Source organism: Salvelinus fontinalis, chromosome 35 (genome assembly GCF_029448725.1).
Source record: "Salvelinus fontinalis isolate EN_2023a chromosome 35, ASM2944872v1, whole genome shotgun sequence".
Taxonomy (NCBI): Eukaryota; Metazoa; Chordata; class Actinopteri; order Salmoniformes; family Salmonidae; genus Salvelinus; species Salvelinus fontinalis.
In genome coordinates, this window is record NC_074699.1 from 24,215,878 (window position 1) to 24,238,743 (window position 22,866).

General features: G+C 41.5%; 4 protein-coding genes across 5 annotated transcripts in view; 1 reads left to right on the forward strand and 3 right to left on the reverse strand.

Annotated features, from left to right (window-relative positions):
• LOC129834594 (ras-related protein R-Ras2) overlaps positions 1-558 on the reverse strand; it is a 48,972-nt gene extending 48,414 nt beyond the window's left edge. Inside the window, exon 1 of the mRNA XM_055899720.1 lies at positions 181-558. Within this exon, the coding sequence (XP_055755695.1) occupies positions 181-282 (102 nt within the window). The 5' untranslated portion in view covers positions 283-558. The remainder of the gene's footprint in view (positions 1-180) is intronic.
• A 3,252-nt stretch (positions 559-3,810) lies between these two features.
• LOC129834595 (coatomer subunit beta) lies at positions 3,811-11,295 on the reverse strand. Its single transcript, XM_055899721.1, has 22 exons — positions 11,104-11,295; positions 10,468-10,621; positions 10,109-10,338; positions 9,807-9,976; positions 9,590-9,704; positions 9,407-9,499; positions 8,867-9,004; positions 8,655-8,774; positions 8,428-8,535; positions 8,052-8,198; positions 7,804-7,949; positions 7,597-7,693; positions 7,337-7,497; positions 7,102-7,222; positions 6,749-6,976; positions 6,381-6,560; positions 5,830-5,974; positions 5,575-5,694; positions 5,323-5,468; positions 5,148-5,237; positions 4,540-4,695; positions 3,811-4,158 (listed from the first exon to the last, which is right to left on the reverse strand). Exons 2-22 carry the CDS (start codon positions 10,556-10,558, stop codon positions 4,099-4,101), a joined length of 2,862 nt encoding a protein of 953 aa, XP_055755696.1. The 5' UTR covers positions 10,559-10,621; positions 11,104-11,295; the 3' UTR covers positions 3,811-4,098.
• Positions 11,296-11,844: 549 nt separating this feature from the next.
• LOC129834596 (proteasome subunit alpha type-1-like) lies at positions 11,845-16,343 on the reverse strand. The gene is made up of 10 exons (XM_055899722.1): positions 16,235-16,343; positions 15,463-15,507; positions 15,273-15,374; positions 15,066-15,169; positions 14,872-14,960; positions 14,683-14,753; positions 14,478-14,607; positions 14,339-14,418; positions 12,296-12,400; positions 11,845-12,138 (listed from the first exon to the last, which is right to left on the reverse strand). Exons 1-10 carry the CDS (start codon positions 16,235-16,237, stop codon positions 12,079-12,081), a joined length of 789 nt encoding a protein of 262 aa, XP_055755697.1. The 5' UTR covers positions 16,238-16,343; the 3' UTR covers positions 11,845-12,078.
• A 985-nt stretch (positions 16,344-17,328) lies between these two features.
• The window catches only part of LOC129834597 (cGMP-inhibited 3',5'-cyclic phosphodiesterase 3B-like), a 91,607-nt gene continuing 86,069 nt past the window's right edge, over positions 17,329-22,866 (forward strand). For both annotated transcript variants that reach the window (XM_055899723.1, XM_055899724.1), the window contains exon 1: positions 17,329-18,452. In XM_055899723.1, the coding sequence (XP_055755698.1) occupies positions 17,562-18,452 (891 nt within the window). In that variant the 5' untranslated portion in view covers positions 17,329-17,561. The remainder of the gene's footprint in view (positions 18,453-22,866) is intronic.

Genomic DNA, 22,866 nt, shown 5'->3' on the forward strand with positions numbered 1-22,866 from the left:
CAGAATATGTTCTGTGCTAAACAGGCCTCGGCGAATATTCCCACTATTGCGAGAAGAAAATGAACTAAACCCTATCATACGCTTGTGGGGTCCCCATTCGCAACAGCTCAGCCAGCCTCCCTCCAGATTTCCAAACATTCCGTACAAAGTGGCTGGAGAAACGGCCGACTATTTACTAACCTGGATAAATTGTATAGTTAGGGCTGACTTCCCGACACCACCACCTCCAACCACAACCAGTCGATACTTCTCCTGCACCGAGCCGTCCTTCCACCCTGCCATCGAGGACACACTTCTGCACTCGCCGCTGTCTGAACACCAGTAGTGAGGAGACACCCACTTTTCAGTGAAAGGCCTTCAGTTGAAAAATGGAACGAAGGAAAATCGCGAGCCTAAATAGACTGAAATGATAACTGCGTCTGCAATCCGTTCCAGACTAGAGGAATTAACAGTGCTGCTCACTGAGATACGGCCGACCGAGTACATACGCCTTCAACAGCGTTGCTTACCACTGCGTTTTTAAGATGTGAAACAGAAAGGAGTAATCAGTTAGTTCAATACAAATGTCCGTCGCTAGGGGCACTTTACTTCTCATGAGTAGCATCGACTAAAGGGACATTTAAATATTACCATTGTAGAATACTCGTTTTATGATCTATGTTCCTGTCATGTAGGGCTTACCATTGTTTTCTTTAAGTGCCGTGCCAATAAGAACATTTATAAGCATTCATTTTGGCCTTGCACAGACTATCCTCAGTAGGCTACAATGAGGTCATGCAGTATTAATGTCCATGTTAATGTAATTAACAGTATCCACCATCCAGCCCACACATGGATGGATGGTGATTGTAATGGATTTCATACTTGCAGCTATTATTAATCTCTGATGGTCTGGATGATCAATAAACCTATCTTCCAAGTAGCACATCATTGTTAGTGGGAAAGACAAGTTTAGTCTGGCCTGGAGGGATTGCTTTTGGCTAATTTCTATGTATTACCTTAAAAAATGGGAATATATGCTGCTGCTTGACACTGTCTGTTTTCACAACTGTGGAGCGCTGTCCTCACAGACACCTTTGGCCAATATCAAGACCCCCAGAGTGAGAGCTTTCACACCAAGGCACTTTGTCCACATATTTATGTGTTCTTAATTCCATTTAATTATTTAGATTTGTGTGTATTGGGTATATGTTGTGAAATTGTTCGATATTACTTGTTAGATATTGCTGCACTGTCAGAACTAGAAGCACAAGCATTTTGCTACACCCGCAATAACATCTGCTAAACACGTGTATGTGACCAATAAAATGTGATTTGATTTGATTTAAAGTATGTGTGTGTGTGCGTGTGCGTGCGTGCGTGTGTGTTTGTCAGAGCCGTCAGGGCTGACTGAGTTCTGCTATTCTGTAGCAATGGCATGCATGCGTGACCACAGTGATCTTGGTGACGCACACAAGTGGGTCTATATCTGAGCTTCTGGAAGGACCTAAATGTTATATAGCCTCCAGACAGCGCATAGCAATACTTTATGCAATACTAGTGCATGTGTTAATATATGTAAACTGAACAAAAATATAAACGCAACAAGATGTTGGTCCCATGTTTCATGAGCTAAAATAAAAGATCCCAGAAATTGTTCACATACACAAAAAGCTTATTTCTCTCAAATGCTGCGCACAAATGTGTTTACATCCCTGTCAGTGAGCATTTTATCCTTTGTCAAAATAATCCATCCAGGTGTGGCATATCAAGAAGCTGATTAAACAGCATGATCATTACACAGGTGCACCTTGTCCTGGGGAGAACAAAAAGGCCACTTTAAAATGGGCAGTTTTGTCACACAACACAATGCCACAAGTTTTGAGGGATTGTGCAATTTCCATGCTGACTACAGGAATGGTCCACCTGAGCTGTTGGCAGAGAATTTTATGTTTATTTCTCTACCATAAGCCACCCCCAATGTTGTTTTAGAGAATTGTAGAGACCACGTGTAACGATGCCAGCCCAGGACCTACACATCTGGCTTCTTCACCTGCGGGATCGTCAGAGGAGGGGGATGCTGAAGAGAAGTTCTGTCTGTAATAATTTTGATTGGCTGGGCCTGGCTCCCAAGTGGGCAGGCTTATGCCCCCCCCCCCCCCCCCCCCACCCCCAGGCCCACCAATTTCTGCGCCCCTGCCCAGTCATGTGAAGTCCATAGATTAGGGCATAATGAATTGATTTCAACTGACTGATTTCCTTCTATTAACTGTAACTCAGTAAAATCTCTGAACAGTACATAATGATTTTCCTTCATTTTCCCTCCGTCTCCTCCCTGGAGGGCTTATCAGCAAGATGTTATATTTTAGACTCCTGAATGATCAAATTCCAATTGACTCCCACTCTGCAACGTAGTGCCAGAGGCATTTGAGGAATTTAAATTAACTGCTGAAATCACAGTCCACACAGCCTGTGGGGTAGGAGAGGAACAACAGGGGCGGTGCACGAGTCCCTCCACTCCTCAGGAAATATGGCTTGTTAAGTATGTTTCAGTAGGTCACTTAATGGCTCTGTACCTATGTTATATTTACAGCTCTGAAATCCTTATGTCGACAAAGTTAAAACAGCTAGGCTAAAGGGGAATTCTGGGTTGAAAAAGGAGAGATATTTGTAATGGAAGAAATCTTGTTGATTTACTGCATTTTTGGGTCTCTTCTTTCCAGTCAGTCATTGTGATACCACACAACAGGAAGTTTAAGAAAAATATGTGAATCACTGAAAATGTGAGTCACTGAATATTCATAATTTCTATTCTGTGTAGTTTTATGTCTTCAGATTTTAGAGTGAGATGAGGACTTGAGAGGAAAAGGACCTAATGATTCATCATGGGTTTTGTTTGTTAGTCTGAACTCTTCACTACTGGCCTAAAATCGTGTTTTTCAAACTCTTTTCTTACAATCAATCATAAGTTCACAGTAATGTTGCCTTTAAACATGCCTGTCTCTCAATATGAGAATCAAAAGGAAATGTGGGTGTCAAAGTCAGAAAACATGTATGAAGTGCTCACATTCTAAATCTTTCCATACAAGGCAAAACGTGATGTAATTTCCTTTCCAAGAAGCGAGGGAACTTTTGAGTGTCTATTCAACTGGAGAAGTTTTATATAATGGTGAGGTGGGAAAGGCAGTCAAAGCAAAGTAAATGTGTGTGACTGATTAGAAATTGACAAGGGATTTGGATTTGATGCTGATCTTTCATCATTACACCATTTCAATACATGGCAAAGACTGATCTTATATAGCACATTGATTGTATTCACTCTACATTTATATGACTTGAAATGTGGGACCTGGCGCATACATTTTCACTTCATTGATGCAATTACTTGCAATTTACAGAAGCAATAACCTTTTTACCCACTAATCTTAAAATTTTACTTTCAAGGAATTTGCATGCATCTGATACAATAACCACTTTGATGAGTCATTATCTGTAGTGTAAAGACAATAATGGGACATGAGATCAGCTAAGCTGCTTATTCACAGGCAGCCCAATTCAGATCATTTGTTTGGTCAAAAGACCAATTAGTGGCAAAAACATCAGAATTGGGCTGCCTGTGTAAACACAGCCGTAGAGGATGGAATGTGCATTCAAACTGAATTCATATTTCATGGTTAGTCTGACATTGCATTTAACTTTACAGTCATAACATTTGGCAACAGCTTAATTAAGGGGTGGTGGATCAGAAGTTTTTCCTACCTCGCGTTCCCTTAACATAAGTAAAGAAAGACTGAACACGCAAACAGCCCATCGTCTGACAAATGTTGGGAGTATGTTTTGTTATATATGACATGTTTATTGAAAATGAAAGATATCCCTGGCCTATCACTTGGAGGACAGTAAGAAGGAGTTTCTTCCTGACAATGGAGGTGTAAAACCATCTCTCATACCCACATATAGAACAGTCCTTAATCAAATGGCCATAAAAAAAGCTATCTGTTTATGGCCAGAGACAGATAGAAGAGACTAGAGAGGACTAGAAGAAAGCACATTTCTTTGCAGATGAATCTTGTCCAGTGATGTGGAGTTCTCAGTTGGACTGCTGGTTTTCAGTTGACTTTATACAGATGTTTTTTTCTGGGAAAGGTTGATCTTGTCACCCAGACTCAATGCCATACCCTGTAGAGAGAGGGGAAGTGTTACTTGCGATTTATAAACTTCAATAAACAATTCCACCCCGATGTTTGCATTATTCTTATGGTCCCGTGTGGCTCAGTTGGTAGAGCATGGCGCTTGCAACGCCAGGGTTGTGGGTTCAATTCCCACGGGGGGACCAGGGTTCAATTCCCATGGGGGGACCAGGATGAATATGTATGAACTTTCCAATTTGTAAGTCGCTCTGGATAAGAGCGTCTGCTAAATGACTTAGTTTTTAGTTTTAGTTTTATTCTATCATTACTACTTGCACTACGTCTGCATCCCAAATGGCAACATATTTACAAAAGTAGTGCACTATATAGGGAATAGGGTGCATTTTGGGATGTAGTCTGAGTTTCTCACCTGGCTCTTGGCCCGGATGCGGATGTGTCCGTTGACAGGGGCATCAGGACCCAGGTGGATGGGCTTCTCAATGCTGACGTTGGCCAGGGCGTCTTCACCGAAGATGGAGCGGGCATACAGGTTGGCAGCCATGAAGCCACAGAATCCAGAAAGTGCCTGGTTGTTAGGACAGACAAGGTGGAGTGAGTGAGCATCACATGCATTACTACCTATTTGACCCAGTAGTATGATTCTGATTGGTCCTGTAGAAACGTGCTCAGTTTGCTGAAGACAGGGCTATTACAAGAGAGAGTCAAGCTTAATTGTCTAAAACCATGGTGGATTGATGAAGAATTTGAAAAAATTAATTAAAATAGGTACATATTGCCTGTATCTCGCAGGGTGCCCTTTTCTTTTCAAACGGATTGACTCAATCAATTATAAAAGCCATTTAGAAATCAAATCCTAACAATGTAAAAAAGGTAGCAACAGCAGAAATGTTAGGCGCTCTGACAACTTCCACTCAGCCTTCCTATCAAGCCATGTTTAAAACCTCCATTCTGTTCTACACATCATCATCATTGTCCTATTGATGTAGTTCAAACTGCAATATTCCACGACTACTGTACCTTCTCTGGGGTCAGGCACTTCATGTTGGTGGAGCTGAGGATGTGGTGGAGGTACTCGTTCAGGTCTGCAATGTTGGTGTTCACTGTCACCTAGAATAAACAGTGTTATTACGATCATCCACTGAACACACTAACAAAACAAAATATGGACAGTTCTCTTATCTAACGGTAGTACCTTATTCTCCCACTCAAACTCGGCCCACATCTGTCTGAACTCTGCGTCTGTGCACGAGGCTGGCTGGATGTAGTCCATGATGTCAATGTGGATGTCACTGAGTACCACGCAGTTCCTGTCGCTGGCAGCTCCTGATATGTCATACACTGAGACAGACAGACATTAGAACTGATGTCGTACACATGGAGTGGAGGCTGGCATCAGATTATTCATGACAAGTACTATGACAGAAGTTAGAAGTGATGCTCTTACCTATGTTGCCAAATATGATGCCATTCTCTGTGGACGCCACTTTGACGTTAGCCTTGATGTTGGCAAAGTCATGGGGTGCCAGAGTGAGAGGAGAAGGCTTCTCAACCAGCTTGAGGTCACCTGTGGATTGAAAGGTTGATATCAGCATTAGACATACATCACCTATGGCAAACAAGAGAAATTGCCCTGAAACAACCCTTAGTAAGGTTGTATGACTCTGCATATAGTCATATGAACTACAGACTAGAACCTCACCCAATGTCGCCAGCTCCAGGGTGCAATTCTGAAGGGTGTCGTTGGTTTGGTTGACGACCAGCACGTCCAGCACAATGTCATACTGGTTGACATGGACATAGGCCTCAGCATAGACTGGGTCTGAGAAACCAGTCAGCTGGGTAACCTGCAAAACAACATACACTCAGAATGACATGGTCCTCACCAACCTGTTGTTATACAACGGAGCACCTGTCAATAAAACTACCTCAACAGCACTAATAGCTAAGATGAAAACGTACATTTCTGAATAGGATCCTGAGACAATCCATGCCATAGCCTGAACCTAGAAATGTTGTTATATTCCTTCCCTCTTTCATAGTCGTTCCTATGGGACTGACCTAGAAAACACTGATTTCTATGTGTCTATGGCTCACTGTCACGTTGGAAACAATGCCACCTGCTGGCAACTTGAGGTACATCACATTTCTCTACTATCCAAAAAGGAACACGATCATGTGATTCGCAAGCACACAATTTTGTAATTCTGTAACAGAATGGTGTGTGTGTCAACGGGGTCCTTGTAGGTGTACCTTGTTGAGTTTGGAGGCCATGGGGTCGTTAGCCTCCTTCTTAAGAGTGGTTCCCATGGCAGCCAGTAAACTGAGCTGGAATTGGTCCTCCTTGGAGGACGTCTCGTTCTTGGCCGTCAGTTGCATAAAGGAAATGGGGTCGTCTGCCTGCACCAGTACGTTCCGCTTCTCTGACTCTTTCTGTGGATAAGAGCACAGAACACCATCAGCACATAGCAATACAATCCAGCAGTGTCCAAATGGATAGGCAGCCAGGTGAAGGGAGAACTATAGTATAGCTGACTGAACTGGGAGAAGGCAGTGGTTTAGTGAGAAGAGTGGACTGGAAGCTATGGCCTAGTAATTTGGCAGCCAGCGCTCCTCCTTACCTTCTGAGATAGCTTCTCCTCCTCCAGCCTGACAGTGAGCATGTGAGACAGGGACTTGCGGCACTCCTTATTAAAGATGTCATTCATGAGGGGCGAACACTCGGACAGCACCTTGAGGCACAGAGAGATGCGGTCCACATCGTCGTCTGTGATGGGCTTCTTGGGCAGAGAGGACTTGCCCAAGTGGAGGATGGTGGCCATGATCAGCATAGACTCAGCCACAAAGGACTGAAGGGGAGACGGTGATCGAGAGCATTAGAATCACTTCATGACTTTCAATGGACAGTGAACATGGACACCTAAATCACAACTGTTTCACAACCGTTTCAGAAGATAAGAGGTCCTATACTTACATTCTGTCTCTTTTTGTCTTGAACGATGGCGACATATCGCAGGGCCACTTTGGTCAGGGTTGTGGCCAGCGAGGCTGCCACATAGAAGTCTCCGTCCATCAAGAAGCCCCTGAGAGGAGGCCTACAGGGAAAGGGACAACAGTTTCATTGAGTGTCATATCATCCACTTCTGAAAGACAATCACTGCAAGCTAAAAGAACTATGTATTTTAGACACAAAAGGTGATTTCTTTTACCTGTCCTCTTCCTTCTTTGAGGGTCGGGAGGAGCTGAGGGCGCTCTGTGTGACGTAGGTGCCCATCTCTGTCACCAGTTTGGCTGCTGGCGCTGCGCTCACCTCTTCTTCCGGCTTACCCTCCCCAGCCTCTTTCTTGATCTCGTTCTCTACTATGGGGATCTGAAAAAGGGACAGACATGAGCCACTGGCAACAAGTATCACTCTGGTATTGAACGCTGAAAGTGAATGAATAATCCATAAGCACACAAACATACATACCTCTCCAAGCGACCTGCGCACTTCTGTCATCACACTCTGAATGTCCTCTTTAGTGCTGCAGTATTCTCCCAGGATCCAAAGCGCTCCTCTGTAGATCCTAACAGTTTAAAAGATTGGATGTCAGCATAAAAAATAAAAAATCTGTAATTCTCCAAAAGTATCCTGTAATTCTTTATTTATATGCAAGCTTGTCACTCTTGGTCTTACTTGACAGTCTTGATGGCGTGGAAGACTTCCAGCATCTTCTCGATGATGAGGGGCCTCAGGTTGTCGAACCTCTGAATGGCCTCCCTCACAAACTCCAGCACATCAGCCGCCGCTGCCTCATTAGTGTCACTCAGGAACTCCATCAGCTGAGTGACACACGTATGTCATTTAGATTACATCACAGAGGACAGAATGACCCTAGCTGTGTTTGATATCAGGATTTGTATGTGTGAACAGGGTAGACTCACCACAGGAATGACATTGGCCGCCATGTCAGGGAAGCGTACACTGCATGAGTGGAGGGTGCGCACCAGCAGCTGCCTGAATTTATCAGTGTCCTCATGCTCCGTCACGTTGTTGGTTTTAATCACCTCCTTCTTCAGAACTATCACCAACTGGAACACAAACACATGAACACCGTAGTTAGAATAATCATCCTTTTACAAAATAGACAGGAGAGGAGAGTCCACAGAGACAGGAGAGGAGAGTCCACAGAGACAGGAGAGGAGAGTCCACAGAAACAGGAGAGGAGAGTCCACAGAGACAGGAGAGGAGAGTCCACAGAGACAGGAGAGGACAGTTCACAGAGACAGGAGAGAATAGTCCTGAGGATGATACCCCCACCTCCTCTACATTCCGGGATGAAACTAGGTCCAAGGCCAGCTGCAGGGTCTTCTTCCGGACCTCGAGGTCAGGCGTGCTTAAAACACGCAGAATGTCCATCACCAGGTCCTGGGTGGACAGAGAACAGACACGTTAACCAGGTTATTATTACACTTCAAAGACTTACTGGTACCTAACATGGGGTCTGTTCACCAGGAGCAACATTAATGAAAGTGAAGTCGGAGTACCTGGAGAACACGTTCATGAGTGGGATGCTCCTTCAGCTCTATCAGACGATCCAGGACAATCAGCTTCACGTTGTTGTCACTCTCCTTGATGATAAGGTCAATGTAGCACTGGGCAGCAGCCTAGAACAAACACACAAATGCCATTGAAAGACAATACCAGACCAAAATCCACAGCAGTTCCGTGTTGTGTTGTAAATAAGTAAGGGGGGTACCTTGATGGCAGTGGGTGCGCTGGACAGCGTGACAAGAGTGCCAGCTGCCTCGTACTTGACGGCTGGGCTGGAGGACTGCAACAGGTTGTAGATGCAGCGGATGAAGCGGGCACGCTCCGACGGGTTAGCGTGGCACACCTAAACATTGAGGAAACAAGAGACATGACAAATAAAAAATGCCAGTACGTACGTGGATATAATTTCCAATTGAAGCTTTGTTGTTTTCTGAGACCCACATGGGTCTCCCAGTCGCGGCCGGCTGCAACAGAGCCTGGACTCGAACCCAGAATCTCTAGCGCGATGCAGTGTCTTAGACCACTGCGCCACTCAGGAGGCCCTTCAAGCTTTGTTTTAATTTTCTTTAACTCATAGCATAATGTCTTAATAGACCACACACATTGGCATATGTTTCGGCTTGCTCCTTCCTCAGTGCATGTGAGACAGAGAAATAGACATCAAGTGATATCCTGTGTTTTCTTTACATATTTCTCAAAAGAGATATCTGGAGGTTTCTAGTGGGAAAATGTCTTTAGGACTCACCTTGTAAATTAGCTCCACAATGACCAACTGGAGAATATCTCCAAATGTATGCACTTGATCAATGCAGGTGCTGAGGTAATCCAGAGCTCTGTCCTGCACAGTGGAAATTACCAGTGTTAGTCCCAGACACAGAAAAATGTTGGTGAGCGGTCTCTAATAAAAAAAAGTGAAGATGCAATTGACCTGGTCTGCGTGAATGAGCATCATGAAAGCATTTCTCTTGCAGCTGGCATCTTTTTCATTCACAAGGAAATCATGGATCAACTCAGGGGCATCTGGGATGAGATTTTCGAAGTTCCTGAGATGGAAATAAAATTGCTCAAGTAAATGCCATGTTCTCCATTAAGGGTCATAAACACTCATATGGAACTTCTGTATTGTATCACTACAGTAAGTGTACCTGTAGATGGTGTAGATGGCCAGTACAGCATTGCGGCGAACGTAGCTGTGGCGGTGCTCCAGGCAGGCGCGGATGGCGGGCATGAGGGGCTCCAGCAGCTCAGACTCCTTCAACTTGCACAGGAAGCGCAGGGTGGATCCACGGATGAACTCATTGGGATGCTGCAAGTCCTGAAACAGACAAACATACATTTAATGTCTCTTATTCAAGGATAATAGTCACACATCATACTTTCTTGTGCTAATTATATAATTTATCGAACATTCAGACAGACAGTACACTTGTGTAGTATGCTACTATACCTTTCTGTAGGCATCACAGACCAGGATCATCTCCTGAAGTAGCTTGCCATCTGGAGTCGTTTTGGGGACAATCTCCCAGAAGACTAGCAGAAGCTTTTTAATGGTGTGGTCTTGAAGTGGGAGGACAAATCGGATGATGGTCATCAGTAGGCCTGGCAGCTTCTCTCCATTCAGTATCATAATGATTACCTTCTTCAGGGCCTCTGTCTTTGCCTTGATCTCTCCTTTTTCTGATATCAGGAAAGAATAACATTGTATTACTCTTAAAGTCACACTAATCACAGATCATTCACACTGATTGTTTAGTGGCGGTTAGGTACCTATTGCCAATGCAGATAGGGTCAACAAAGGACACTTACCTAAGTCTGCTTTGAGACTGACTTCAGATGGAGGTTCGGAGTCATTTGGAACATTGATCAAAGTGTAACAAACATTCTCTGCGGCTGTCATTTTGCCGGATGGATCTTCTTTCCTCTTGCAACACCCCAATCAACAGAACTGTTAAGATGATTCCTATGAAGTACCCATCAAGTAATGTTAATGCATAATCCGACAAGTGTAAACATAGATGCTATTACACATAAGTAACTGAACACGATTCGTGCTTTCAAATACTGCAGAGCTGTAGCTAAGAAATATGTGGTAACTAGTCGACACATCCACGTAGACACGTCAATTAGCTAACTTGTAATATAGTAGTTAATTAGTAACGTTACTATAGTAGCTAGTTAATGTTCTTCATTCACACAGGCCGCCTCGGCTGTTAGTTAGCTAGTATGCTAGTTATTGACAATTCAATGGCCTAACAAATTATGCAGCTCAATCAGTGACATTCACAAAAAAAAAACAGATATGCAATATGCCAGTAACACTTCAGAGCCTAGTAAGACGTTTTGATTTTGCAAATTGAGCAAGCTCAAACGCTTGTCGTCCCCGACAGCTAGTGTTAGCTTGCAAATGGTGGATGGATACCAAAACATATTTTGAATAATTACCCAAACCAATCTTTCCGCACTTGGTCACGATAGAGAAATAAGCACGTAGCTGCCTTTTACTGCACGTTTACTATATTTCAAAATATCATTTGTCGCGTCTGTTATTTAATTTGGCATCTGTAAAATTGCTCAGAGATCTTCTCGAGCTGTCCGTTCCCAACTTCCCTGTGACGTGGAAGATTAGCTACTTTCTGAGCCACATCACTGCTACAGCAAGTGAAAAGGGACAAATAACCCGGATGTCTAAACGCGAAGACGAAATTCTAATTATGAGTGTTGCCCAATATAACAATATTCTATATTGCCTCCATGTATGTACTCTGAACTGATGCTTTACATGTTTTTGCTACAAGTAACTTATACATTTGCTATTTATGAAATATTGAATTGTAGATTTTGTTTATATCCCATCACATGGTATGGCCCAATCCAGAGGGTTGACCAAACCACATCATATAAGGCTACCATTTCAGTTGGGTTTGTAAGTAGGTTGTGTTACCAGTGATTATGATTCAATAAAGTCCATAGTAATTCCGGGTTAGTCATGATGTTTGAACATCTATGTTTTCTTTTTTTTGTTCGAAGTTCAGTTGGTGCTTAGGTATAAATAAACCCACTTCGGTTCCTACATTCTCTTTGAAAACATCCACCACCGAGTGGCCACATAAGAACATAGAATGACAATGCAGTAATGAGAAAATTTAACATCACATTAACATTTATTTTAACCAACCAGACAAGTTCAGAAAAAGTTGTCTTTAATGACAAAAAATGAATACAAACATTGAATGGCTAACAAAAATCATATAGTCAACTTGAACATACACAAGTATAATGGTAATTGTTCTCCATGTTGATACAGTTACAAGTGAGTGTGGGTGGAATATTGGTTGTGGACAGGATGCTATCCAATGACTGAAAGAATCAGGGATAAGAGCTTTGTCATCTTCACACTGTCTGGGACACACTTCAATCTCAGAGCTCCATGGGCTCTTCTGGCTTCTCTGCTGCTGCCTCATCGTCTGGCTGGGCAGCCTGCAGCACAACAACAGGACAAGGCATGTGCATTGTCAGGTATGGAGATAACTGAATAATGTACCGTCAATAATCTTATTAACACAATAACCGTTCCTCTTGACAAGTTTCCTCAGAGAAAATATTTTTATTCAACATTCGCCAAGTTGTTTTTTACCCTTCTCTGTGGCCTCTCCTCAAGGCCTTCAAGGAATGATGTCACATCGCCATCATCGTAGATGGTGAACTCCATGTCCTTGCCAACAATGCCGATGGACACATTCTAAAAGGGCAGAGAGTAAGTTGTCAATCTGTGATTTAAGTTGTGTTCTGATCCCCTACCCTTCTCTCTGAACCCCTCATGAATTTAAAAACATTGGGATTAGTGTAAGAATGGCTAGGTGTTTTCACATAATAGTAGTTATACCAGTCCATCCCTTCATGGGGAGCGAATGAGAGCCCACTTCAGGGTGAGGAGTAGATCATTGGACAGTAGCCTGATGGAAAAGTCTTAAGGTTACTACAAGCTTCACACCGTTCATCTACGTGCACGTGGGTGGAGTGGGATTTTTGGAGCAGGGGATACGTTTTGGTAACATGATATCCTTGCTGGTCCCAATCCCACTCCCATTCAAATAAAATCAAAATATATTTGTCACATGCACCAAATAGAACAGGTTTAGACCTTAGTGAAATGCTTACTTACAAGCCATTAACCAACAATGCAGTTAAGAAAAATAGGTGTTAAGTATTTACTAAAATAAACTGAAGTAAAAAACAAGAATAGAAAAATAACAATTTAAGACCAACAATAAAATAACAGTAGCGAGGCTATATGCATAGCATATATGCATAGTCACTTTAACTATACATTCACGCACATACTACCTCAATTGGGCCGACCAACCAGTGCTCCCGCACATTGGCTAACCGGGCTATCTGCATTGTGTCCCACCCTTCACCCGCCAAGCCCTCTTTTACGCTACTGCTACTCTCTGTTCATCATATATGCATAGTCACTTTAACCATATCTACATGTACATACTACCTCAATCAGCCTAACCGGTGTCTGTATGTAGCCTCGTTACTTTTATAGCCTCACTACTGTATATAGCCTGTCCTTTTACTGTTGTTTTATTTCTTTACTTACCTATTGTTCACCTAATACCTTTTTTGCACTATTGGTTAGAGCCTGTAAGTAAGCATTTCACTGTAAGGTCTACACCTGTTGTACTCGGCACACGTGACAAATAAACGTTGATTTGATATGCAGGGTGTATCGGTACAGAGTCAATATGCGGGGGCACAAGTTAGTTGAGGTAATTGAGGAAACATTTACATGTAGGTAGAGTTTTAGTAACTCACAAGGGGGCGATAGCAAAGTTTTGTAATGTTATTTATTTTTATTAGTTGCAAGCTGGCTAGCTGGCTTTAAAAATAGGAAGCTAGCTAACCTTTTTAACTTCCCACATCTATCTCCATGTGAAACATTCAGATGTATGCCCTGGCAAATATTTGTATACTTGCAGGTTTAACTACTGATGGGGAAACAAAGCTTCCTGAAGCTGAGGTTTTCAAGACAATTGTGTCAAATAGGTTCATTACTCAAGGCTTTAATTAACACAGTGTACGCCTGCTGTTCAAAATCATTTAGAGCAGCCAAATTAGCGTGTGCTCAGCATAGCCTTTTTGTCTTCTACCAAACCAATCAGGTGGTTGTTCGACGAAAATAAGCTTCAGACGTCATTAATAACGTTCTTCTGATAAAGTGATACAGGCATTGGCACACTGCTTCAAAGTACACTTCTTAGCGATTTTGACACATGCCTCAGAGCTCAGGCATCAAACGTAACATCACTAAGTGTAACCAAAACCATTATCCCAGTTTGATATGCTGCTTGTGTATTAATTCCTGATAGTTATAACTTCTAAACAAAATACCTTTTTGGGTGGATTCTTGTTGTTTGGTTATTAATGGAAAATAGGCTACTTGATTAATAACCTATAGATCGGATTGAAGAACCAAGCGACAACACTGTCCCACACGGCTGCGGAAAGAATGATACGGCGCATCTCAATCTTCAGGTAGTAGAAAAGTATGTTGAATGCCGGATGGTATTACAAGAAGCCGTGCCTTTTGTGACAAAAAACATCATTCCAACATTGCGCTACGCTCCAAATCTTGCGTCTCCATAGTACTTGCAGTAAGCTTAAAGTTTACCTTTGTGGTAAGATCTTGTTCTGCAGGTAGAGTTTCTCTCAGTCCCCGGAGGCCATGTTGAACTAGGTCATTCAGTTCACCTACAAGACAGAATGAAAGCTTTACAACGTGCTTACCTCAGAAGCAGAGAAGTACTCACAGTCGAGAAAAGTGTCCATATGTCTTTCCAGGTAGGTACGTGCAGACTGGGAGCGGGCCCCTATGGACATGGCCTTGCAATCAAAGTAGTTGGCAGAGGGGCAGGTCTGGTAAATGTGTGGCCCCATATCCTAGAACAATATTAGATATGACATACTATTCCACTAATATTTATAGAGGGACAAACCAACCAAAACATATCTTACATCATATCCTGCGATGAGTAATCCCACACCATAAGGCCTTCTTCCATATCTCTGTGTAGGGATCTGGGTTTCTGAGTGCTAGGTCAAGGTGGATTGTCTTAGTTGCAACGGTGTAAAAACTTTTAAAATAACCAACACAGACAATTCATGTTAAGCATTATAAAAACTACATTTGTGGTAAAAGGACACTGCTTCCAATTAGTGTGACCAAGCGGGACACAGGGAGAGGCCGATCAAACACAAACCTGGAGTCCAGGCACTCCTGACGCATAAAGTTGCTGATGTAGTATGATGGAAGAGAGAAGTGTTAACCTCAGTCAGAAGAACACTGTCTAATTCTCTTCAAGAATATGAAAAACCATGCACAACAGATCCTCTCTTACCAGAGTAGCCTTGCATCAGCAGTGAGGCCAGCAATGGAGATGCCAATATGGCTGTCGACGTGTAAAATTTTCTTCTGATGGGCAGCCAACTCGGATTGAGCTCTCTGGACAAGAACACAAAATTAGGATTATAAATAGACAACATTTACACTACTTTTCATATAATCATGTTCTTGAATGCAAATGTAAAATCAATGTAAATTGTACCTTCAGAGCCACAAGTACAGCATGACTGCGAGATTTCAGACCCACTGTGGCAGATCCTTGTTTCACTGCTTCCATAGCATATTCAATCTGATGAATACGCCCCTGAAACACAAAACAGTGACCTGTTATGAGTCACAAATATTGCAGCTGAAATTTCTAACTGTTATGTTACCTGTATTTGCAGACTTACCTGTGGACTCCAAACTGTGACATCATTGTCATACTGGTTGCGGAACTAAGAAAAATACAAAAATGTGTCCACAATCTAGAAACCTACATGTTGCTGTCGTCATAGTACAGTATTTCATCATTGATTCCATATTAGAAATCAAGTGCCATTTGCATGTGAAAATGTTATCATGGAATCCATTATTGCTCCACTGTTTATATTTATGTTGGCTGCCCAAAGCCCACTCTTTTTAATGGTAACAGTTACTTCTTAAGTGTCTTTAACAAGGCAATGACTCAGCTAAAAAACAGCGCTGATTTAACTAGCTAGCAACATAGCTTGGTATTCACACAGTGAAGTTTGACTTCAAGTTGTGAACAAGTAATCTAGGTAGCTAGCTAACTAACCAGCTAGCTAACGTTAGCTGAATAGATAACATTAGCTAGCTAGCTACTACCATTGATTAAAATGTTAGCTATGTCCAATAACATTAAGCAAGACGTTAGCTACTACTATCATATTCTACCCCAAATATGGGAGAGTCACAGGTTAGGGATGCAGCCATGGCATGTGTTGTTGTCCTAGCTAGCTATTCTATTTCATTACCTTTTTTGTTTACCGGTACAGCAGCGTGGCTAGTAAGCTTAACTAAATGCTTACTCATTGCTGGATAGCTAGCTAGGTAGCCTTTCCATCCAACTACAGATAACATAGATTTCTGGTGCATTTACTTATTAAGTTTGCATTCACTTTTAATATATCGTACATATTATATGTTTTATTCCAAGCTTACCATGATGATAGAGCTTTCCACCAACAAGAGCCTCAGATAAATTATGAGTGCTTGATTATTTTTCCTATTGATGTCTGCACAAAGGGAAACAAGTAGATCACAGAGAGGGGGATCCGCGTTCTCTATTTTTCTCTGCCAGATGTGATGTGAAATTATTCACCAGACACTGCTGAAAAAATCAGAAACCCCCATAATACACAAAGTAAAAGCATGCAATTACTCAATACACCTAATGTTAAACATAATCTACAATCTTGTCGAAATCAACTATTTCCCCCTGAACATTTGGATTTTGAAGGTGCGTTCCTTATTCTTACATAAATATCACTTGCTTTCTATGATATATCCAAATAGAGTTCCATCTTCTCTGATATGTAGTGCTCAAAATATGCGATTCCTTGGAGGAACATTGCTTTAATTTACAAAGTCTCATTAGAACACATACAAAAATAGCTATTCTAAGATTAATCATGTTTTCAAAAATGAAGTGGTAGATTTCGTTAGTTGAACATATTTGGAAATCTTTCAATATCACAGGCCTGCCAGAGTAATTGGGCCTAGATAGGGGTACAGTAGCCTGGCTATGTAATTACACTAGAAAATAACTACTACTACTATTACTACTAATTCTACTACCACTAATAATAATGGCTAAACCTTCAAATAACGGGCCTTATTTTGGGCCAAAATGTACTTTATCAATCCTAAAATCCTAAAGAAACAGATCAAGTTGCATATCTGTTTGAAGGAAAGATCATTTGACGTTTGGATTTTGTCCAAAGTAACGCAAGCAAACTCAGGTAAATTGATAAACGCACACTTTCTTTAACCTCACTGTCAACATGTTGACGTTGTGTGGTTGTTTTTAGCTGTACATATGATATATATATATATTTTTTTAGGTTTTCAGTGTATTTTGAACGCATTCAGACAATGCAATTAATTGTGATTTAAAAAATGCGTGCACTAAAATTACAAAAAGTTATCTCGAGCTGATTAACTCCGACAGCCTTAGATTTTATATAGCAGCACTCTTCTTCCGTCTTCTGACCGACCATGAGAGTGCACGGTTTGTTCCAGTGCTGCAGAGCGCGTGCCTGTGTCGATCTGTAGTTTTTGTAGCAGATTGTCACATCTAGGCGGCGACACGGAGTCCCTTTTATCTAAAAACAACAACATTTCACCTTCTCTTTCTTTTAGTCAAAATGCTTGAGCACGTTTGAGTGACCATGGAGTGCGTCTGCCGTCATGTAGTTGAGTGTTAATACGTCGAGAATATTGGGAGAAGGAAACTTTTGAAGGAATCCAAGGAGCTACAGTTGAAAACATGGCTGTTCGCGAAGAAGGAGAGGTTTTGCACAGTAAAATCAGGCACCACGATGGGGTTGCCAATGCAAACAGCACAGAGAGTTTCAGGAACGGCTATGTGAAGAGCTGCGTCACCCCTTTAAAACAAGACCATCAAAGGGGATTTTTGTTTAACGTCTGTAGGTTTTGCAATGAGGACATTCTGAAATCAAAAATATTTCGAATTTCTGGCCTATACCTGGGTGCATTCGCAATTTTTGCAGTTTCGTTGCTTATTTCCAGGAGCTTGCAAAGTGACTTCAGCTTTTGGGATTTGCGGACTTTTCTGTCGGGCTTCTCTCAGTCCATCAGCCCTCTCTTTAGCATAGGCTGTGCATTCTTCTTTTTGACCTTTTATTTAAGGAGGAAAAAGAGGGAAAGTAATACATGTTGGCTTGTGTCACTGCCAGCATCATGTTACTTAGGGGATTTTTTAGTTTTGCGGTTTTTGCAGTGGGGAGAGGACCAACACCAGATGCAAATGTTTGGCAGGTTGTTATTCGTGTTGGGATGTGTGGGTCTCCTAACACTGATCCCCACTTTGAAACTCAAACACAGTGTTCTGATCCTGGTGTTTGCCAGTGTTGTGTGGTTGGTGTCTTTCACCAGTCTAAGCTGTCTGCCTGCACTCCTGAGACCCGTGTTTGCGTGTTTTGCGGGTGTCTCAGGCTCGCTCTTGTCCCTCTGTTTTGACCATTATTACCCGCCGAGGGAAACGCCGAATAGGATCTCCAGCAGCGAGGAGAAAGTCCCTGTGATCAGACCCAGGAGAAGGTCCAGTTGTGTTTCTTTGGGGGAAACGTCGACCAGCTATTATGGCAGCTGTAAAATGCCTCGCAGACCTTCGTTACCGTGCATATCCAGAGAACAGGTAGGTCATGGGCTGGCATAACATCATTGCCTACATTCATTTGTGCAAAAAGTATCACTGACTGCTCAGAGTGAGCACACGTGCGCAAGAGTACACAACCTTGAGCCTGTGGTCTCCAGCAAGGAGGCAATTCAACTCCATATCCAGAATGCATAGGCCTACAGTAGTCCAGACAGACAATCACCCCTACACTGCTGAACTATTCCCCATCCAGGTCATTCACCTCTACTCACACCAAATAATCGTCTCTTGAAATAAACTAGTCTGATTGTCCTGCAATAATTAAACCCATATGACTATAACATGCAGCACAAGCACCAGAAAGTCCATTTACCTAAGTGACATTTATTCAGACATCCTATCCCATTCTTGTTTGTTGAGAGAGTTGTGTTGATGACAGGAAAACCTGTCAAACAAGTTAAGTCCAAGTTAAAGCGTGATCACTTATGGTAGAGTAATCAATGCAATGATCATTATTTAGTAATTCACTCAGGCATAATTTTCATATAGGCATAGAAAATAAGTGGTTAGTGCTACATATTCACTAATATCTGAAGTGCTTTATAAGGTTATTATTTCACTGTAGATTGGATACTCTGGTGTGAGGCCACTGCAATGGAAAGTGTGAGTAACATCAAGTGTATTTATTTGGCTTCAACACTCACTGTATTCCAGGCAATGTATTGTGACCATGGAGATATTCATTCCCCAATAGTTCAAGATGGAAGATATTCATCTAAGACCCCCAATAGTCAAACATCCTGTTCACACTTACAGTTGATTGTAAACAAACAATATCACTGTGACCCAGCTGAGCAAGGCAAGTCCTTTTTAAAGGTTGTGTCTGTAAAATGTTATAGGCTACAATTTATTTAAAAAAAATACTCCTTGATTTTATGAAGAAAGACAACTTGATGAAATAGCTTATTACTTTCTTACGCAGGCCCAATCGTAACATTCAGGGATGTGAAATATTGCTAGCTTGCTTACATTTTCAATATGTAAGCTCAAGAACCAATCGTGTATCAGAAAGAAGCTGTTTTTGGAAGGACAGGGCCATCCACTCTGACAGTAAATAGACATCAGGCTTTAACATCAAATGATGTTCCATATTTTAAAACCCTAAAGGAATGTAATTCATTTAAATATGTATAATAACAGGCTATTTGTGTGTAGAAACTTTATGGATTGCAGTCTGCCTTCATTTTATTATCAGTGATGGTAGCTGATTCTAGTTTATTTGTGAAATATTTAGGCGTAATGTCACACATTAACAGTAAGAGTTTTCAAATCCAACGAGGGCAATATGTTCAGCTGACATTTTAGTATGTGCCCTGCCCTCTGACCATATTAGATTAGCCTATCATATTGTTCATTATCAGTTAGATTTATCCAAATTTAGTTTTGCCTCTGATTCTGTCTATGAACCTGTTACGTTTTATAAAAGTGACCTGCCAAATATTGTTTCAGCAATAGCCTTTGTTGTAAACTGGACTACCTTAAAGATGAAGATTATTATGAGAAGATAAGACGCATAAGCTGCATAAAGGATGTTTATTACGGTGTTGTAATAGCACACTTCACTCATACAACACAACACTGAATTTGTTGTTTGTTCATTTGACTCATTGTCCTGCAGTAGATGTTGTCAGGAATAGATTGCAGACTCAAGTCTGGATACTACCATACAGGTCTGGTCTAGCGTTAATGTTGTCAGGCAGTGAGGGGCATTGGTGTAGACCAGTATTGATCAGTGAAATAAAGATGTCACTGCCTGTTGTCCAATTGTATTGACTTAAGAGAGGACATTACCCAAAACGTGCTACTGTCCTAGCTGAAGGACCATATTTTAATATCGCAGGCAAGGACGTTAAGAGTGTGATGATGTGCACGTCAGGTTCAGTGTCCACAGTCAAGTCCTGTATGTGACACTTTGTCATGATGTAGTTGACTAATAGTAATTAAGCCTAGCTCAAATATGGTCTTAGCGGACACAGTTAGTTTGGAACTGAAAGGACAAACTCAAACGTAATACTAACCATAGATCATAATTGTCATCCACACATGCATAGATTACTGGATTTATTTGGTCACACATTAAATGGCGCCTCATATCATGACATTACATGATTTGTTGGTCATTGATTCATCAGAAAATATATAGTAAAATAATTTATATTTTTGGGGGGTCAGCACATGATGCTTAAGACAAATGCTGTGTGGAATGTGGAAAGGACTAACTCATGTCACTTGAACAAAAAAAAACAAAAAAAATTGACCTTAAAAGAGATTGTCAATGTTGCAAGACACAATGTGGAAAAATACACAATTTTATATAACGTTTTCCACAAATTAATATTTACAAATGAACAACACCACCATATACTATCAGTGGTCAACCACATTTGGGTTTGCATACAAAGTTTAGATGCAATCCTTGCTTTTGTCCTGAAGCTCTGTTGATATTGACATGATGGTATGCTGTGTGTCCTGTTCTGCTTTACATCCATTTGTTGCCAGACAGTGATGCATTTAGGCCTTGTTTGTTAATTGTTTCTAGTTTCCACACAACAAAAGTTCAGTGTTAGCTGCCAGACGCGTATCAACACCTTTTGATATGAGACCATTTGCAGCTGAAATCAAAGTAATTTAAAGTCTTTGAAAGACAACTCTGTTTTAATAGGCCTGTCTCTTGCTGGAACTCTCACATGATAACTACAGTTGAAGTCGGAAGTTTACATACACCGTAGCTAAATACATTTAAACTCAGTTTTTCATAATTCCTGACATTTAATCCTAGTAAAAATGCCCTGTTTTAGGTCAGTTAGGATCACCACTTTATTTTAAGAATGTGAAATGCCAGAAAAATAGTAGAGAGAATGATTTTAGTTCAGCTTTTATTTCTTTCATCACATTCCCAGTGGGTCAGACGTTTACATACACTCAATTACTATTTGGTAGCGTTGCCTTTATATTGTTTAACTTGGGTCAAATGTTTCAGGTAGCCTTCCACAAGTTTCCCACAAAAAGTTGGGTGAATTTTGGCCCATTCCTCCTGACAGAGCTGGTGTAACTGAGTCAGGTTTGTAGGCCTCCGTGCTCGCACATGCTTTTTCAGTTCTGCCCATAACATGTTTTATGGGATTGAGGTCAGGGCTTTGTGATGGCCACTCCAATACCTTGAATTTGTTGACCTTAAGCCATTTTGCCACAACTTTGGAAGTATGCTTGGGGTCATTGTCCATTTGGAAGACCCATTTGCAACCAAGCTTTAACTTCCCGACTGATGTCTTGAGATGTTGCTGCAATATATCCACATAATTTTCCTTTCTTATGAAGTCATCTATTTTGTGAAGTGCACCAGTCCCTCCTGCAGCAAAGCACCCCCACAACATGATGCTGCCACCCCCGTGCTTCACGGTTGGGATGGTGTTCTTCGGCTTGCAAGCCTCCCCCTTTTTCCTCCAAACATAAGGATGGTCATTATGGCCAAACAGTTCTATTTTTGTTTCATCAGACCAGAGGACATTTCTCCAAAAAGTATGATCTTTGTCCCCATGTACAGTTGCAAACCGTAGTCTGGCTTTTTTATGGCAGTTTTGGAGCAGTGGCTTCTTCCTTGCAGAGCGGCCTTTCAGGTTATGTTGATAGAGGACTCGTTTTACTGTGAATATAGATACTTTTGTAGCTGTTTCCTCCAGCATCTTCACAAGGTCCTTTGCTGTTCTGGCATTGATTTGCACTTTTCGCACCAAAGAACATTCATCTCGAGGAGACCGAATGTGTCTCCTTCCTGAGCGGTATGACGACTGCGTAGTCCCATGGTGTTTATACTTGCATACTATTGTTTGTACAGATGAACGTGGTACCTTCAGGCGTTTGGAAATTGCTCCCAAGGATGAACCAGACTTGTGGAGGTCTACAATTTTCTTTCTGAGGTCTTGGCTGATTTCTTTTGATTTTCCTATGATATCAAGCAAAGAGGCACTGAGTTTTAAGGTAGGCCTTGAAATACAGCCACAGTTACACCTCCAATTGACTCAAATTATGTCAATTAGCCTATCAGAAGCTTCTAAAGCCATGACATAATTTTCTGGAATTTTCCAAGCTGTTTAAAGGCACAGTCAACTTAGTGTATGTTTACTTCTCACCCACTGGAATTGTGATACAGTGAATTATAAGTGAAATAATCTGTCTATAAACAATTGTTGGAAAAATGACTTGTGTCATGTACAAAGTAGATGTCCTAACCGACTTGCCAAAACTATAGTTTGTTAAAAAGACATTTGTGGAGTGATTGAAAAACGAGTTTTAATGACTCCAACCTAAGTGTATGTAAACTTCCGACTTCAACTGTATGTAGGCCTTGTTATGGAACACTATCACGTTCTGCTCAGGACTCTACGCTGACTTT